We start from the raw sequence: 19,657 nt of genomic DNA, 5'->3' as shown, positions 1-19,657 counted from the left end.
CTCAAGAACCAACTATCTGCAACTCCAGCAACGACTCCGCTCTGCAACTTTGTTTCTCCTGCTCCTATCAGCAGCTGCAACATTTCCCTGGCTGTGCATCATCTGAGGACGATGAGTGTTCAGCTTGCACAAGAAGCAAGAAAGAATCTCCCTTGGAGTGAAGGAGTCACTCCCCTGCATCCGTAAGCACCAACTGCAATGACGACCGGCTCACTGGATCTTCTCTCCTTTGGAGCTGTGTGGATCCTGCATCACAGGTGGTGGTCTGGAGTGTTCCTCTTGATCCTCTCTACTAGCTGTCCAACTTGGAAGACGGTAAGCCCTTGCCTTTCCTCGCAGGACAGTACTCCTGTGCACCACAACTCTTGCAGCTACCAAGGCTTGTTTATTCCTCATCCAAGGGATCTTCAGGCCCCGTGTAGCCCCGGCCTTCTGCACTCTTCCCTGCAAAGCACAGTCTTCTGCCTGCTGCTCCAGCGACGTGGGACTCTTGTTCAGGTGTGCTGATTGGGCCTCACTGCGATTCCTGTGCCTGCTGCCTGTGGGTCACCTGTGGGGGCTGCCTCCTCTTCTTGTGACTCTCTCAGCTACTGAGGGTCGCTTCGGGCTCCCCTCCTTAGGTCAAGTCCCCTGTGCCTTGGTGGTCCTCTTCAACTTTGTAAAACCTCTTCACCAATTCTTGCATTTGCCAACACCACTGACTGATTGCATCACGACTGCCAACGTGGGACATCACTTGCATCACTTCCGGAACTCTTCTTCTGCTCCTGTGGTGCATTGCTGACTTTCTTCGTCCACCGTCGACCTGGGCCTGCATCCACAAAAGGGTGGGTAGTGGCTCCTGCCACAAGCGGACACTCCATCTCGAACTGGACTTGGTCCGCTTCCTTTGCATGTCTTCTCCTGTCAGGATCCACCATTGGTTTCTTCCAATCTTGTCTGGGTCTTGCACAGTCCTTTTCCAAAGTTCTCCAGTGGGTTTGGGGAAAAAAATAGGTACTTACCTCTTCTCTCCTGGTCACTGGGGGAGCACCCTGGTCCTTACCTTGTGGGTCCCTCAAGCTTTCCTCTACTGATTTCACTTCCCTGGGTGGGGAATGCCTTTCACATTCCACTTGCTAAGTATATGATTTGGTCTTCCCATAAGGCCTTCACTGTTTGCTAATGTTTTACTATTTGATATTGCTTTCTATTGACTTCTAATGTGTACATAATAGTGTGTTTACTCACCTCCTAGTGGTGTATTGCCTATACAGTATTTTAGTATTTGTGTTACTATCATAAAGTACCTTTATTTTTGTAACACTGTGTGGTTCTTTCATGTGTGTAAGTGCTGTGTGACCGTAGTGGTATTGCATAAGCTTTGCATGTCTCCTAGGTAAGTCTTGGCTGCTCATGCACAGCTACCTCTAGAGAGCCGGGCTTCTAAAACACTGTCTGCACTTCAGTATTAGGGGATACCTGGACTTGGTATAAGGTGATAACACCATAGGTGCTCACCACACATCAGGCCAGCTTCCTACACTTCCCCTCTAGCTTGTGGAGAAGGTCCGGCCTGCACAGAAGCTTTCTGTGAGGCTTTTCCGATAGATGGAAGAGATCCGTGTCCTACCATTGACTGGGGCATTCTGGGGCTATTAGTATTATTCTGGTTTTGCCCTGTAGAATTTGTTGATAAGTGTGTGAATCAGGGGAATGGGTGGAAACGTGTAGAAGAATGTCTCTGACCAGTCTATCAACAGGGCACTCTCCTTTGTCCTTTAGCCAAGCTTTGGCATTTATTGTTGTTTTCGTCAGCAAAGAGGTCTATCTGAGGATACCCCCATTGTTGAAAAATGCTTTTTATGACATTGCCGTGAAGCACCCAGCAGTGTGCGTCTGAGAAACTTTGGCTGAGAGAGTCCGCTTGTGGGTTCTGCACTTCTGGGAGGTGAATAGCTGTTATTGACAACCTCTTTGCTATTAACCAATGCCAGATGGCCTGTGCCTCCTGAGATAGGGGACAAGATCGAGTGCTCCCTGCTTGTTCAGATAGTACATTGTGGTCATGTTGTCTGTTTGGACCAGGAGAGAGCAATCCTTTATGGATGGATAAAATGACTTGAGGGCTAGATGAACTGTCCTCAGCTCTAGCAAGTTGATGTGGTATTGCTACTCTTTTTCCGACCACAGGCCCCGAGTTTGGAGGGAGCCCATGTGAACCCCCCAGCCCTGCGCATCCATTACAAGAGTTTGAATAGAAATGTCCTGATAAAAAGGGACTCCTATTAACAGATGCTGTTGATGAGTCCACCACTGTAGTGAGCTTTTGCCGCTGGTGACAGAGTCAATCTGTCCATTGATCCTCCAGATTCTCTTGGAGAGGTCTCATGTGTAATCTGGCATACGGAACAATGAAATTGCAGGAGGCCATGGAACCCAGGAGTGAGGCTATTTGTCTGGCCATTGGTTTCAGAGTATGTAGGATGCTGTGATACTTCTGTGCTATTGATAATAGTGTCTCCTCGGAAGGATACACTTTTGCAAGGTTTTTATCCAATGCTGCTCCTAAGTAATGGAGCCTCTGGGTTGGAGTCTGTATAGAATTTTGTAGATGTACTTGAAGACCGAGATTTCTGAAGGTATTCAAGCTGATTTTGAGATGTTGCATTGTCTGAGTTGGTGAGCTGCTTTTCAGTAGCCAATCGTTAAGGTATAGGTAAACTAAGATCTGTTTCCTCCTCAGGTGTGCTGCCACTACCGCTACGCAATTGGAGGTCGTGCGAGGGCTGACTTCAGACCAAAGGGTAGTATGTTGTACTGGAAGTGGTAGGTTGCAACTCAAAAGTTTAGGAATTTCCGGTGTTTCTCTGCCATTGGGATGTGAAAGTAGGCATCCTGTAAATCGATGGATCACATCTAGTCCCCCTGATTAAGTTGGGGGTAGATCTGATGGAAGGCGAGCATTCTGAATTTTTCTTTGTGAATGTTTCTGTTGAGATGTTGCAGATATAAAATGGGTCTGAAGTCTATGTTTGGGCCTTTTTTCCACACCAGGAAATAGCAGGAGTACATTCCTTTTCTGCTCTATGAAGGCAGAACCTCTTTGATAGCTCTTTTTCGTAGCAAAGTGAAAACTTCGTTTTGCAGGAGAAGCTGCTGATGATGAGAGGTTTTTGTAGGTTAAACTGGAGGAGGGGGAAATTAGAAAAATAGAGAAGACCCATTTTCAACACTATTTAGTACCCATTTGTCTTTGGTTATGGCGCGCCACTCGCGTATATAATTGGTGATACTTCCCTCCACTGGATTGGGTGACAGAATTAGGGGAAGCGATTCTTTATTGCTTTCCTGATGTTTTTGCTGCAGACAGATTTTGTCAGCTTGTTCCTCGTTTCTTTGTTTGTTTACGTGACTGATCCAAGGGTCTTCCTTGCCTTTGTTGCTGTCTTGGGGCCCAGTGAAGGGTTTGAACCCTCTGCTGGTATGGGCACCTGTTGTAAGGTCTGTATCTTCTGCAGTATTCTTTGTGCTTTTCTAGACCTACAGCTTTGAGTGTGTCGAGTTCAGCTTTCATTTTGGCCATCTCTTCGTCTGTGTGGGCCCCAAATAGAGAGTTGACGGTGAATGGGAGATTCATAATGCCATGCTGTGCCACTTGCTAGAGGCCTGTTAGAAGGAGCCAAGATGATCGTCTTACACATATGCCGTGAGCATACCCATGTGCGGCTAAATGTGAGCCATCCGCAGCCACACTAATTATTTGATTGGCTACCAAGCCTCCTTCTTGTAGGATTTCTTGGAAATCCTGTTTATATTCTCTGGGTAGCTTCTCAACAAATCTGGATAGTGAATCCCAGAGAGATCTGTCTTAAATTCCTAAATGCGCAGATGCACAGGACACTTTCATAAACGAAGCGGAGGTGCCACACATTTTTCTTCCCACTGAGTCTAGATGTTTGCTTTCCCTATCTGGAGGTACTGTTGATGAGGAAGCAACTGACTGGCTGCAGCTAGAATGACGGGAGTCCGGTAGTGGATCAGATGTGAGAAATAATGGGTCCTGATCTGGAGCCTTATATTTCTTTAGAATTCTTGTTGGAGCTGCATGTAGGGTTACTGGTGTGAGGAACGTATTCATTACTGGTTGTGAAAGTCCTGGAACCAGAGGAAGGCACTGCCTTGAAGAAGAGCGATGGTGCAGCGTTTCAAATATTACTGATGACGATGTTGTAGGCTCAAGGATGTCTATATTAAGCTTACTAGCTCCTCTGACCAACACATTATTGAAGGTGTTAATGTCGTCCACTGGGGAGACTCTCGCCGGAGGAGTGTTTAGTAAAGTAGGTGAATAGTTTTTATTAGATGACTTAGAAGCAGTAGTTCAGGAAGGTGATCTGTGTCGTTGATGTTGAGATCGAGAGCTCCGAGATCTCCTGGATGGGGAAGGTGATCTTGCTCTAGATGTTTGAGGTGTTCTACTTCTTGTGCGTGACCGAGGAGTCCTGTGTCTCCTTTGTGGCGCAGACTGACCTACAGAAGTAGGTGCTGTTATACGCCTAGTTTGAGGCATTGGTGAAGGTGCCCTTGGAAGGGTACTTGAAGGAGAATATATTTGAGAATATTGTGAGTCCGGAGTATGATGGACCGGGCCCTTGTAAAGACTCTCAAGCCATCCTGGTGAAAGATGAATTGGTGAGACTTGACCTCCTGGTACAGAATGAGAAGAACCTCTTGAGGATGCCAGAGACGACTTACTTCCTATGGTTTTTGCAGGATCATGTCTTTGAGCCACCAACGTCGATAGAGAACGAGTAGGTGAAGTGGTCTTCGCCAGTGGAAGATGTTTGATGTTGACCGATGTTTTGGGGAGCATGAACGGTCCTGTCTCAACGTCAAAATCTGTCTTGACGTTGAATGAGATCAAATAGGTGACGTGTGTCTCAATGTCGAACGACGGTGTAATGTCGGCGGTGGAAAAATTAACACGCATATCTCGACGTCAAATGATGTCTTGGCATTGATTGTGATGCTACAGGTGGTGTGTGTCTCGACGCTGAGCAGCGCCTGGTTGCGATCGACGGAGATATAGATCTTTGTCTTGACATCAATGACTGCTGGACTGTCGTTGACATCCTGGTCTTTGGCGTTAAGTGTTGCCTTGATGTCGATGGGTCATGATGTGCCCTTGATGGTGTATCAGCACGATGGTGCTGGCTCGACCGCTGATGGAAACTTATCTTTTGTTGACGTTGATGGTTGGTGATGTCCTATGGCTTTCGGCGTTATGTCCCTCAACGTCACGTGTGTCGCCGTTGACGGAGATGTGCTTCTCGACGTCGGTTGGTGACGTTGATGCAACAATGAGAGTACTGTTAACACTGATGTCGACGCAGACCAAATAGGTATTTTCCTACCTGCTGAGGTAGGTCTTGCTGGCCATTTGTCCATTTTGTCGGCACTTTTTTCCCTGGAGATCTTCTTATGAAGAGAGGTGGTTGTTGTTTTCTCCCTCTCTTGCAAGCCATGAAGACACATTCTTTCTCTGTCTTTCAAGGTCCTTTTTGAAAGATTCTGGCAATGACTGCAGGTCTCAGGACAGTGGCTATGCAGACTGAGTGAGGATCAGTCTCAGCCTTCTTTTTGCCACAAGCAGGACATTTGACAAAAAGGGATGGGATTTTACAGGAAAATAATACAAATTCCTGTCAGGAAAAAGTATTATTTTACTTAGAAAGTGAAAAGACATTCAGTAAAATCTTTTAAACATTAGTTTAAACAGAGGTTTTCTGGTAAAAAAAAAAAAAAACTCTGAAATTGAGAGCTCAAAGCTACAGGATCCTAACTGAAGAAGCCAGAAAAAAGAACTGACCTAACTGTAACCCAACTGTCACCACACTCTCACCTCTGAGGCATGGTGGGATACTGGAGGTTCTGCAGGCCTTAAAGGCACGGTGCCAGTTTTTGCTCTGCTATGTTAATTTGTATGCAGTCTATCGGCTAATAATGCCCTTGTTTTTCATTACAGTTTTATCTCTATAGAAGATTGTTAATGCATTTTATGTCTCACATTTCTGCTTTACTCTGGTTGACGTGCTTACTAAAATAAAAAAACTTTACAAAAATAGGGTATTTTTAGCCTGTTTGTCAACATAGACTGCATGATTACATGGACACACGTATATATATATATGTATATGTACTAAAATCCTAAACACAATTTTATGATTACATATACATTTAATGTACATACACATGTGTTTATATGTGCTCCAGGGTCCCCGCATGTGTGCAGGAATATTCAGTGCTTATGACTATTGTTGAGGATCCCCTGGAAGAGAATGTGCCTTGCAAATGGATGGACTGCAGATAGTGGTCACTCTCTTCTCTCTTTATAACCACATTTTCAAGCATGGCACTCCAAACTCTTATATCTGAAAGGATTTAATCCAAGTGACTGTTATGTTAATCATTTGAAAAGCTTGCCTGCTCAAGTGCATCCTGGGTTGGGTTACCAGATGTGGTATACCCCACAATGCATCTTATTCCTCTATTAAATCATCAGTCACTGTTGATGGTTCACATGTGACATAAAAATCGTAAGCAACTAAAAGATAATCAGCATGGAAGTAGTTGGTCAAAAGGCCACTGAGTAGCTGAAGAGTAGCTGATTCTTTCTGAGAGCTAATACCACAATCATAAATATTGACCATAAGGAATAGCATGTCTCAATCAGGTGTAACCCTCAGGCCCTGGATGTCTGGGAAAGCTGTAGGTACCTCTCTTACAGTGCACCAAAGGCATCCAGAAGCTGTCCCAGAATACAATGGAACAGCAGAGACAAAGAAACTCCCAAAGCCAGCCCTAAAGACATTTTCTGTGTTCCATGCCTTTTGGAACATGCATTGGCAGTAGTCATCAATAAAGTTTGTCCAGTGATTGCCATTCAGTTGAGATTTTAATACAGCCACATTCCAACAATGGACAGGTGCCACATCTCTTGGGTGGGGAAGGCTATGCTGAGAAGTCTCATCTCTACCCAGCCCTTGCATCAGCTTTGTAGCAAGGGTTAGGAGGCACTATGAGCCTCATTACAAGTGTGGCAGTCTTACACTTGCGGTGGTGGTCTAGACTGCCACATAATAACCCTGGTGGTCTGACCGCCAGGGAATCGCCAGATCCGCCAGGATCCTGGATCCCGGTGGTGGCTGAGATCCTAATCACCAGGGCAGCGCTGCATGAAGCGCTGCCCTGCAGATTACGACCTCGTTCTCCGCCAGCCTTTTTATGGCAGTAACACCGCCATGAAAAGGTTGGCGGAGAACAGGTGCAGGGAGCCACAGGGGGCCCCTGCATGCCCATGCACTTGGCATGGGCAGTGCAAGGCAGGCCCCCCGCTCTGCCCAGCACCAATGCAATGTTTGCTGTCTGCTTTGCAGACAGTGAACATTGTGAGGGTGCCAGTGCACCCTGCTGGCTACAGCATTGCCACCGGCTCGATTATGAGCCAGAGACAATGCTGTAGCCTGTTTCCCGCTAGACTGGTGGGCAGAAACTTAGGTTTCCGCCCACCAACCTAGCAGGAGACTCTTAATGACTCTGGTGGGGAGCTTCCCCCCATGGGCGGCGGCCAGGCTGCCAGGAGTTTGGCTGACAGACTTTTACGTCCACCAAACTTGAAATGAGGCCCTTAGTGTTAGTGGCTATCTCCTCCCTTCCCAAGTCACCCCCGGAGAGGTGAGAGTATAGTCAGCCTCTACGCATCCAGAATCATCCCAGGTAGGTGAGATAGATGAGAACCAAGCATTCTCTTGCAGTTCCAACAGTGGGACAAAACTATTAGCGGTGCAAAGCATTGATGGTATATAGGATTGGGGGAAAGTTTGAACTGCTGGATTTAGGTGCCTGTACAATAACCCAGGGGGAGTTTCAAGGGGTCAGAATAAATAGAAGTGGTGCAAAAGCATTTTGGGATGTTTGGAATCCTGATGTTAACAATACACAATCACAAGGAAAGATGTTTATGAGAGGCCCAATCCAACTCACCCTTCGTACCAACACAATGTCGTCAAACAGGGTGATGTTGTGCCTTCTCTTCCTAAGAAGCCAGTGGGTGATCTTGTTTTTATAATTGTTCTTGGGACTCCAAGGCATGGGTAGTCAATGGGGAGATATTTGCTAAAACAATCACACAATGGCAAGCATCTGGAGGAAGATGGATTGCAGGACCACATGAACTGGCCTATGAAATTAGCAGACCCCAGCACCTAAAGCATAGTCGCCCAGCCTCACCTGCAATGACCCCACTGGAGTGAGTCGCCATTTAGGAGTAGTGACCTGAGTAGAGGGAAGGTGGAAAGGAAGGCCAGGTGGTGGTTGCCACCTCTGGATATCTCAGTTCAATCTTCTGAGCAGAATGGGGAGTCTTGGAGCACTGGGTCATGGAGGAAGTCGCGATGACACCCCGACCTCCCCACACCTCTCCCTGGCCACCTCTCTACCCCCCAAGATTCCTCAAACTATTTTCAATTCAATCTAGGCAAGCAAGGATGGAATGTAGCCTAGTATCTAGTACAGCAGAAAATTGAAAGCACAAAAGCTCCATAAGGGCGGGATGGTCAACTGGAGTAGACCATTATCTCTCTGCTGTACTAACTGGGGACCCAGCAGAGAGCTGGGGGCACTCCCTTGCATCACCTGTGGTTAGCAGGCGTTTTTGTCACTGAACTGCAGGAGGCCAAGACAAGGAGGGGTGGATGGGATAAGGGATTGAGAGGACTAGAGTGACTGTGCAGTGCCATCAAACTCCCAGTGGGGCACCAAGAGGACGCACGTTCATAGATGAAACAACAGCCTTGGACAAAAGGAACATAGCTGCTCTGCTTCATCTGCAGGCGACAAGCGTCTCTGTGCAAATTCAATTGCCTTGGATAATACAGCTATTGCCCTGCTACAAACTCATCGATTGTTGAGGTGGCTGAAGTAGAAAATATAGAGGGACAGGAAGGTCCTGACATTCTGGGTGTCCTGGTTGTCTGCAATTGCACAGGCCCCACTTTGCACTTTGCCATTTTCTGGATACAAACACACTGCACAGTCACTGCATCAGGGACACTCAACAGCAGTGAACAGCAAACAGTAAAACAGCAGGCACCTTGATGAGTTGGAAGAGTAGCAGGTGGGGGAAAATGAGTGAATCATTAAGCAGTGGTTCAACAGTTCAGTACAACAGTGGTAAAGTTAAAGCAGTAGGATAGAGTAAATGTTTAAGCACCACTGGAGTGCAGGAACAAAGGACTTACCTCACCACTGTAGCTTTCCAGGAACTGCTGCCACTCCCACAGAACTTTCCTTCCCCATTCTGTTGAGGTCTTAAATTTATTTCTCCTGGTCTTAACAACTTAGGGCCTGATTTAGATCTTGGCGGAGGGGAATATTCCGTCACAAACATAACAGATATCATGTCTGCCATATTACGATCCCAGAAATCCTATGGAGATCGTAATATGGCAGATGTGATATCCGTCACGTTTGTGACGGAATAGTCGATCCACCAAGATCTAAATCAGGCCCTTAATCTTGTGGACTAGCTGGGTTATTGATCAATGCTAATCACTGGTGGCTCACCCCACTGGATGGCCCACTTAGCTGGTTTTATTGTTTTTTCCACTGATTTCTGTAAGGCTTAGAGGATTAGATTTCCACTACTATTTCCAGAGCACAAGATGAGCACTAGAGGTCAGTATTGTAGAGACAACATGACCTCAGAGCAGCCCCTGCCCGAAGGCCCAGGCACTGCTATCCAAGATAAGTTGCATAGGTTGGACAAGGTTGCTAATATAGATGGGGGAGTAGGAGACCCACCAGGCATGGCACGTCTTGCCTCATGCACAAGAACCCCTACAGCCAAGTGCAACCAAGTACAACCAATCAACCAAACCAGCAAGAGTCTGGAAAGAAGGCCAACCTGCTGCATTAACTAAAGAAGATGAGAGCATGAGAAACAGCAGGCAGACTAGGTGCTGACAAGGTCTTGCATACACTTACTTTCTCTCGTCATGGAGCTTCTTAGACCATTGACCCTTCAATCAGACAGCCCATCCAAGAGCCTATTCTGCCTGAGGACTTTGCAGGTGAGGCAGTAGCAAGAGAGTCAGATGTCAAGCATCTTGGAAGACAAACACTGTCAATCTTTTTTTCAATTCTTGTGTGACTGAGGGAATATGTTTCATATTTAAGACTGCTTAAGCTCAGAATGCTTGCCCACCATTTGTAACACTGAAAACCCCATGTAAGTAATCTTTGTGCATGTGAGATTTGTGTTCCATCCAATAACTTCCTGGCCAGGATATCATCAACTGTATGGCATCATATTAGCAGTGGACATCAAAACAGAAAAGGAACTGAAAAAAGGTAACCTCTAGGCTTTTCAGAATGAATAGCCCTGACTTCATTTTTCTCAGAAACATATCAGTCTCTCAGACTTCTTACACTCAGAAGCCCTCTGCTCAATATGAAGCACCTAGGCACCAGCAGCTCTCTAACACAGAAACACACACAGCCAAACGTAACCTGGTGAGGTTTTCATCATTTCATAAATGTTAGAAACTCACCAAAACCTCCACAATCTGCAATTTCATAGCTCCTACACTCCCCACCCACAAACGTCCCTCTGTTATGTAGAAAATAGTGTGTGACATAGAAGAAAATTAGTTACTTACCTGTAACTGTAATTCTCCAGTATTGGTATCTTTCATAGGTTCACATGCTTGAATCATCCCCGTCGTCGACGTGTGAGTCCCACGGTAACCTTAAATATACATAGCAGTAATTGTATTACCCTAGGCCTCAATGGCCTACACAGGCACTGTTATAGCCTATCCATGTTCTTTTATAAACCAAATCAGAACTATAACCATTCAGTCGACAGCACCCTCTACACCACTCCCAACAGAGGCTGTTTCCCTCAGATTTTACCGTACAAGTGTGAAGTATATAGTATTTAGAAATAAGGGGAGCCTCTGAGGGGAGGAGGGTGGGTCGCAAGTGAATCTATGAAAGATACCAATACTGGAGAACTACAGTTACAGGTAAGTAACAAATTTTCTTCTTCAGTATTGGATCTTTCATAGATTCACATGCTTGACTTAGAGTAGCGAGCAGTTATATCACTTATTCTAGTCATATCCTCAATAACAATAGGAATGATGCTACATTCAGTGAATATCAGAAAGTAATATACACATGTATTGAGAATGATAAGAACAAAATAAGAATAATAAGTATAATATAAATAATAGTAGTAATAGCAACTTTAAGAACATTGTAACATTCAACCAATAGAGATCACATACCTTTCAAGTGGAAGGTGGGATAACCAGAGAGGCTCACCTTAATGGAATAGTTGTCTCCGCACTGCTTGCCCAACAGCTGTATCCGTTTTGTTCGTCTCATCTAGGCAGTAGTGCTTTGTAAATGTATTCTGGCTGGACCATGTTGCTGCCCTGCAAATGTGTTGCAGGGGTACTCCCGCGAAGAGCACGAAGAGCGCGGCCTCAGGAGCCAGGACGATAAGTGTAGAGATGAAGGATCCAGATGCCTGACTTGACCGTGGTGCATGGTCAGTAGGGCTGGTGTCTGTCTGAGTAGAACATGTGGTTGTTGTGAATACAGGAGGAGTTCTGTGAACCACTAGAAGGAGACTACATCCCTCTGGTTTCATTTTGTTGATCACTCTGGGGATGAGCAGAATCGGGGGAAATGCGTAGGCATAGATTCCTGACCATCTCATCCAAAAGGCATTTCTCCATGACCCTTTTTGGGGATGCCAGCTTGCGTAGTATGGGCATTTCTTGTTCCCGAATGTGTCGATTAGATCCAGATTTGGCTTGCCCCACTTTTGGAAAAGTTGGTTGAGAACTTGTTGGTCGAGTTCCCACTCATGATACGGGATGAATGTCCTGCTTAAAGTGTCCGCTAGGAGGTTGGTTTGCCCTGGCAGGTGTTCTACTTTCAGAGAAATTTGTTTTTCTATGGTCCATTCCCATATGCTCTAAGCTTGACGTGAAAGCTGCAAGGACTTTGTGCCACCCTGTTTTTTCAGGTAAAACATACTTGTGGTAGTGTCCATTCTGATGAGAATTTCTGAGTTTCGTATACTTGGTAAGACAGCCTTCAGCACCAGATCTATTGCTTTCAGCTCCAGTTGGTTTATGTGAAGCTGTTTGTCCTTTTGTGTCCAGTTGCCACTTATCCGCAGATCTTGAAGGTGGGCACCCCAACCTTCGAGCGATGCATCTGTAGTTATTATATATTGCAGCACTTGTGGAAGAAAAGAAAGGCCCTTGGGTAAGTTGGTCTGTTTTCCCCACCAAGACATGGCAGTTCTCATTTCCGGTGTGATGCGATTTTGATTGTCAAAGGAGCCATTCACTTGGAGCCACTAAGTGTCTAGTTGCTCCTGTAGAGGTCGCACGTGCAGTCGGCAATTTGGGATCAGTGGAATACATGAAGAAATCATTCTCATGAATGATTTGTAATTTCGAACTGAAACTAACGTTTTTGTTGAAAGCTTTTGAGCCAGCTTGGAAATCTTTTGCTGTCTCTTGAGATGGAAATGGTTTGCTTTGGATAGTACTCAGTATCGCTCATAGGAAATTCAGCTTCTGTGTGGGATGGAAGTGTGACTTTAGATAATTGATTGTAAAACCTAGAGTTTTGAACAACTGGAGGCAAGTGGATGTGTGGTTTACCATCTGAGTTGTAGGTGCTTTTATGAGCCAGTCGTTCAGATATGGAAAGACTTGTATGCCCAGCTGGCGTAGGTGAGCTGCTATTGGGGCCAGCACTTTGGTAAAAATTCTGGGGGGCGATTTTAATCCAAATGGGAGGACACAAAACTGTAGATGCATATCAGCTACCTTGAACCTGGGAAATTTCCGATGGTTTTGATGTATTGGGATATGGAAATACGCATCCCAGAGGTCTAGAAATGTCATGTGATCTCCTGTGTTCAAGAGGCATAGAATGTCCTGAACAGTCACCATACAAAACGTTTGTTTTTTCAGGAACTTGTTTAAGGACCTTAAATCTAGTATGGGACAACAATCCCTCGAAGGCTTTTTTACTAGAAAAAAGCGGGAATAGAATCACTGGTTCCTGTGCAGAATTGGAACAAGTTCTAATGCCCCTTTGTGTAACATTGCATATACTTCTGTGAGGAGCTGTTTTAACCGTGGAGGTGGTGGTCCTGACGAAGGGGTATTTGGAGGCTTCTGAATGAATTCTAGAGTATGTCCCCTGGATACTATATCTAGTACCCACTTGTCTGATGTTATCCCCGACCACTGAAGGAAGTGGTAAGTGATGCGGCCTCAAATCTTTGAAACACAGGTGGGGTTGGTAGCTGGTATGAATGCAAGGTCATTGTTTTCTACCTGTGTCTGTCACAGGCAGCAGTTCTTCCCCTCGTGGGGTGTCTATACGCAGCTGTAGGTGGTAATCGGTATCGCTGCTGGTGTTGTCCGTACTGCTGTCGAAAACCTGTTTGAGCAGTTTGGTATTGTTGTCTGTATGTTTGGAAACCACCACAAAAGGAGTAACTTCCTCTGCTTCTAGCCCCTCAAAATGGCTGCCTTTTGTACTGTAACGTACCTAGGGATTTGGTCTTGTCTGTATACGCCTTTGTGGATTGTAACATGTCATCCATATGCTTGCCAAAGAGGCTTTCCCCATCAGATGGCATGTCAAGTATCCTACTTTGAACCCCTGGCTTAAAAGAAGTAGATTTCAGCCAGCCCTGTCTGCGCAACACCGCTGTCCCCGCCAGTTGTCTAAATCCCGTTAGTGAGATATCAATCACCTCAGCTGCAATCCGCTCTCTCTCCTGAAACACTTTGCCTCTAGTTTAGCGCCTTCGGGCAAGAGTTCAATCTAAGAGGACATGTCTGCCCACATTTGGCGATCATATCTGCCTAGAATGGCAAACGAGTTGGCAGCTTTGACTGGTATTGCTGCTACTGGGGAGAACCTTTTTCCTATGATGTCGAGACGGCGTCCTTCTCTATCTGGCGGGGATGTTATTGGTGTTGAAGGGTTTTTCGAGCGGTGTTGCGCTGCCTGAGATGCCACGGAATCCGGCTTTGGTTGCGTAATTAAACAAGCTGGAGAATCTTCTGGGGCTTTATACTTTTTCTCCAAATGCAGGATCTGGGAAGGTACTGTAGTTGGGTTTTTCATTGCTTTCAATCCTTCCTGCCATATAATGTCAACTATAGGTATGGCTCTAGCTGACTTTTTCGATGGTTCTTTAAAGTCATACAGGAAATAAGCCAGAGTGAGAATTTTCAGTTTGAAACGGTTAGCTGCTCTTTTAATTAATTATGGAAAAGAGTGAGAATTTTCAGTTCGAAACGGTTAGCTGCTCTTTCCATTAATTATGGAATCCCCCTATGTCATCTGGGGGTAAATCCACCAGTCCTGCCAACAGTGGTGATGGCGTAGGAATCAGGTATTCATCCCACTCACTAGGAGTGGTTTCAGATATTTCTCCCTCTTCCCTTTCTTCATCTGAGGATTGAGGGTCATCCTGAGGTGGCTGTACGAAAGGAATGTTCGTATCCGGTCTGAGTAGTTTCCCTGGATGGCTAGGGAGAGGGGTCTGCAGTCCCGCCAGTAGGCCATACTGCTGCATGGCCAGAGTTGCTGGTAATGTGGGCAGAAACCTTCTGTAGTTGTCCTGCAACATGCTTTGGAGCTCTGTCACTAAAGACCATGGTATGAGGACAGAGGTGTCTGTATCCCCATATGCAGAATACGACAGATCTGGTTGGGCTTTTTCTGAATAATAGCTGTCCTGATCATCACCATCGTCATCCTTGTCCTGACATTTGACATTAAGTTGTGACGGACTGTTGGCCACTCCAAACATTCCATCATCTTGAGAGGATCTGTCATCGTGGTCATCTAATAGGTGCTGGGGAGGATACGGTAATACCTTACTTGAGGAGGTATGCATTGGCAGGATTGGAGATGCCTTCTTTCCTACAGTTATCAAAGAGAGAGGAAGAAACCTTGACATTCCTGAAGTATGCATCGTGAGATCAGTTGTAGACGTTTCTCTCATTGCTGGGTCCATCGCTGACGGTTGTGTTGTCGACGAGCCTATCGTCGATGGACATGTAATCAACGGTTGCGTCATGGATGGTTGCGTTGTCGACAGGTCCCTTGTCGGCAGTTCTCTCATCGACGGGGTCTTCAATTTGTGTCCAGTCGATGGCTCTGATGTCGATGGAGTCTTAGGTGGTTTGTCTCTCATCAATGATTTCCTCGTCAGCACGTGTGTAGCTGATGGCTGAGTAGTCATAGACTGTGCCCTTTTTTAGATTTTAGCTGTGATGATAGTCGTTGACGATACTGGCGACAACGTGACTATCATTGGGGACACTGCCGTCGTGAACGCCGACGTTATCGTCGTTATTACTGTAGATGCGGTCATCGACAGTATTGTTGTCAATGAGCCTTTTTTGTCAATTCTGAAGAGTATTTTTCCATTTCTTTTTTTCCATTTCTTTCCCTCGGTGACAGAGAAACACTTTTTGAAGGTGCGTTTTTCCCCAAAGGTGTTGTAGGCTCTGAGTGAACCTTTTTAAAGGCTTTTAACCGGGTTTCTGACAATGATGAGGCATAGCGTTCTTGGTCTTTTTGTTTTTTTTAAAGAAAGGTGTTTAGATTTTTTTAACTCTTTGTTTGGAGGATCTGCAGAAAGTTTTTCTTCACTTTTAGGCCTTTTTAGGGACTGAGAAATCTTTGAGGAGGCTTCACTCTCTTCAGAAGGGTATTCCATAGATTCTGCTTTTGTAGCCATAACAAAAGTCTACCCTCTCTGTCTTTCAGGGTTTTATGACTGAAGGTGCGACAAATATTGCAATCTCTCACCTTATGGTCTGGATGTAGGCAGTATATGCACTTCTTGTGGGAGTCATCAATATGAAGTCTTTTTCTCCCACAACTGTCACAATTTGTGAAAAGTCCTTTTTTAGTTTGTTGGGACATCCTGTCCACTGGAAATCCAAGATCCCTGAAAGAAATGTTCCTGTCAGAAAAAAGAAGCTGAGCAGAGCTAAGAGAGACTCCCTTCACATGACGAGCGGAAGAAAATCTGAGCGAAACAGCCTCTGTTGGGAGTGTTGTGGAAGGTGCTGTCGCCTGATTGGTTATAGTTCAGATTTGTTTTATTTTTTTATAAAAGAACATGGATAGGCTATACCAGTGCCTGTGTAGGCCATTGAGGCCTAGTGTAATACAGTTACTGCTATGAATATTTAAGGTTACTGTGGGACTCCGACCTCGAAGACGGGGATGATTCAAGCATGTGAATCTATGAAAGATCGAATACTGAAGAACCAAACCTTTCACATTTGTGGAACTGTTAGTTGAAGACTTTCACAGCTTTAACTGATCAAGTTATCTATCTCACTTTAGTATTTTCTCAATTCAAGTACTATAGGTGGGCTGGAAGGACAATTTTATTTCAGAGTTCCAAACAAAATACATTTCACCAAAGACCAAAGAAGTCTTACCCAAGTTAAATTGATTTTTTTCATCCAGCAGTTTTGAATATGTATTAATGAAATCTAGGTAATTTTTCGGTGTGACGTAATTACTTCGTCTTAACTTCTGCTGAAATTTCTTGCTGAATTGTCCAACCGAGTCATGCACCTTTACAACGTGACCAATGACTGTCTCTGAGTATTCTACTGGGATCATTGGATTCTCACCTGAAATATATTTTTATATATATTAAAAGAGTTGCAACTGATTTTTTCTGAAATATGCAATATGTCTATCAACACACAAATTAGAATTCACATGACAAAGTGACTTAGAATCATATACAAATACACAAATCATATACAAACAGTCCATCAATTAACACTTAATTTAATTTTACTGTCTTCGAAAAATCAATGACATTTTTTTGAAACACTGTTGGATTTTTATTTTACTTGACATGTAAAGAAAGCATGCTTTGGAACCTCTGTTGGTACCTATAGGAAACAGGCCCCTTGTTTTCAGTACCTCCCCCCACTTTTTTCCTGATATCTGATGCTAACTTGACTGAGTGTGTGCTGGGATCCTGCTAACAAGGCCCCAGCACCTGTGTTCTTTCCCTAAAACTGTACAATTTTTTCCACAATTGATACACACCTGGTACATAGCTAAGTCCCTTGTAAACGTTACCAGTGGTACCAAGGGCTCTGTGGCCAGGAAGGGTCCGTAAGAGCTGCAGCATGTATTGTGACACCCTAAGGGACGCCTCACCAAACACATGCACACTGCCATTGCAGACTGTATGTGTTGGTAGGGAGAAAAAGGTAAAGTCCACATGGCTTCCCTCTCAGGGTGCCATGCCCACTAACCACTGCCTGTGGCATAGGTACGTCACCCCTCTAGCAGGCCTTAGAGCTCTAAGGCAGGGGGCACTATACCACAGGTGAGGGCATAGCTGCATGAGCAATATGCCTCTTCAGAGTCTAAGTACATTCTTAGACACTGCAAGTGTAGTGTAGCCATATTAAGTACATGTGCTGGGAGTTTGTCATTATGAATTCCACAGCTCCATGATGGCTTCACTGAAGACTGGCAAGTTTAGTATCAAACTTCTCAGCACAATAAACCACACTGATGCCAGTGTTGGATTCACTGTAAAATGCACACAGAGGGCATCTTAAAGGTGCCCCCTGTATTTTACCCAACTCTTTAGTGCAGGGCTGACCAGTCTGTGGCAGCCTGTCACCAACAGACAGGTTTCTGACCCCATGAGGTGGGAGCCTTTGTGCTCTTTGGGGTGAGGGACAAAGCCTGCTCTGGTGGAGATGCTTCACACCTCCCCCAGCAGAAACTGCAAAATTTGGCAGCGAGACTCAAAGGCTCAGGCCTCCTGTCACAGTGACCCAGGGCACTCCAGCAAGTGGAGATATCTGCTGCCTCCTACCCTGGACCAGGCCCCACCTTTGGAGGCAGGTCCGGGGGGAAAAAGAAGTAAAAAAGGAGGAGTGACCACTGCTGCTAGGACCACCCATAAAGTGTCCAGAGCTGAAGTGACCCCCTTCTTGCAGAAACCTCTATCTTGTTTTGGAGGAAAGGGACCAAGAGGGATAGGAATGTGTCCCCCTCCCCAAAAAGAGTGGGCACAGCAAGGGTGTAGCCACCCTCAGGGACAGTAGCCATTGGCTACTGCCCTCTGGCCCCTGTAATGCCCCTAAATCTAGTATTTAGGGACACCCCTGAATCTTGCTCACCAGATTCCTGGCTAACTCAGAAGAAAGAAGAATAAGGACTGCGAAGTTGACTTCAGCAGTGAAGACTCCAGACGACAATTGACTTGGCCCCAGTCCTACTAGCCTGTCTGCAGCTCCAAAGACCCCTGCCACAAGAAGGCGACACATCCTGTTGGACCAGCAACCTCTAAAAAAAAACCCAGAGGACTGATTACCCAGCAGAGAACCAAGAACTCCAGAGGACAGCGGCCCTATCTAAAATAAATCACCAAAAGGACTCCAGAACCACCCCGGATCCCCAAAACCCTCTCTACCCTTCACCCGATGCCCACAGTCCGAGTCCAGGTGGCCCACCGGTCCAGAGAAGATCCCCAGGCAAATCCGACCTTGAGTCCATCCTGGGTTGACCCCTCCTGACCAACACGATGAAGCCTGCAGCCTGAATCCAGAGATCGCCTCTGACCGGATCCAACAGATTCCCAATGCCTAAAGGTACCCCTGCATCTGCAGACCCCTGGCCTTGTGGAATTCGATCGATGGTCCAACAACATCCAGCCGGCGCCTCTCCTCCCTGTCCAGCCTTTGGTTTTCCAGAACTGACTCCCTGGACCCAACCTGCAGCATTTTTGTGACCCTGGGGTTCCCTCATTGAAAAGCATTGGGTGCCCAATGCTGTGTTTGCACCCTGCACCCAGCCGCCCCTGTGCCGCTGAGGGTGTGTGTTTGGTGCTGACCTGTGGTATGCTGACCTAAATCCCACAGGGCCAGCTTCCTACAGTACATGTGAGTGGGATGTAGAGTTTCCCTGCCTTCCACCTGATTTGACATGCGACTTCAGATTAGCTCTGACAACCCACTGCCCATGGCTGAGATTTTTAAGCAAACATAATGTGTCACAGACAGCACAGTAACACATGGGCAGGGTTTCTACGTATTTTAATAACTGCAGGATTAATTATCCAGGGGCTGATTCTAATCTTGGCGTACAGAGAAATTACTGTAACCCTGGCAGAGTACTTTATTCCCTCCTTGGTGAGGGTACTCCGCCTGCAGTATTTAGAGATGTTTGGTGCCCCTGTAGACATCTCTTGCATTTCCAAGAACCAATGTCACTAGGGTGTATGGAAATGCATTGTAAATTTGACGGCTGGCTCAACATGACAGAGTTGTCCATCAAATTACAACTTGTTTTCATTTTCAAAAACGAATATCCAAAGCCGAATTACCTTTTTGAAAATATAAAAAACAAAATCAATGACCCCTCTTTGCCATGGGAGCACTCTCCTATGTAGTGGAGGTCATTTAAAAGTTTCCACTGTCCCTTACAGCCACCTTTTCATGGTGGTAATGCGGAGTGAAAAATGGCCAAGTTTCCTCCACTCTAAGAAGGGAGGGAG

The 19,657-nt window shown here is 45.7% G+C and overlaps 1 protein-coding gene across 1 annotated transcript in view; it reads right to left on the bottom strand.

Moving 5' to 3' along the window:
- The window catches only part of DNAH10 (dynein axonemal heavy chain 10), a 1,282,131-nt gene that overhangs the window by 323,278 nt on the left and 939,196 nt on the right, over nucleotides 1-19,657 (bottom strand). The window contains exon 55 of the mRNA XM_069215014.1: nucleotides 16,560-16,757. Within this exon, the coding sequence (XP_069071115.1) occupies nucleotides 16,560-16,757 (198 nt within the window). The remainder of the gene's footprint in view (nucleotides 1-16,559; nucleotides 16,758-19,657) is intronic.

Source organism: Pleurodeles waltl, chromosome 11 (genome assembly GCF_031143425.1).
Source record: "Pleurodeles waltl isolate 20211129_DDA chromosome 11, aPleWal1.hap1.20221129, whole genome shotgun sequence".
Taxonomy (NCBI): Eukaryota; Metazoa; Chordata; class Amphibia; order Caudata; family Salamandridae; genus Pleurodeles; species Pleurodeles waltl.
Note: the sequence above shows the minus strand (reverse complement) of the source record. Positions and strands in the feature narration are given on the sequence as shown.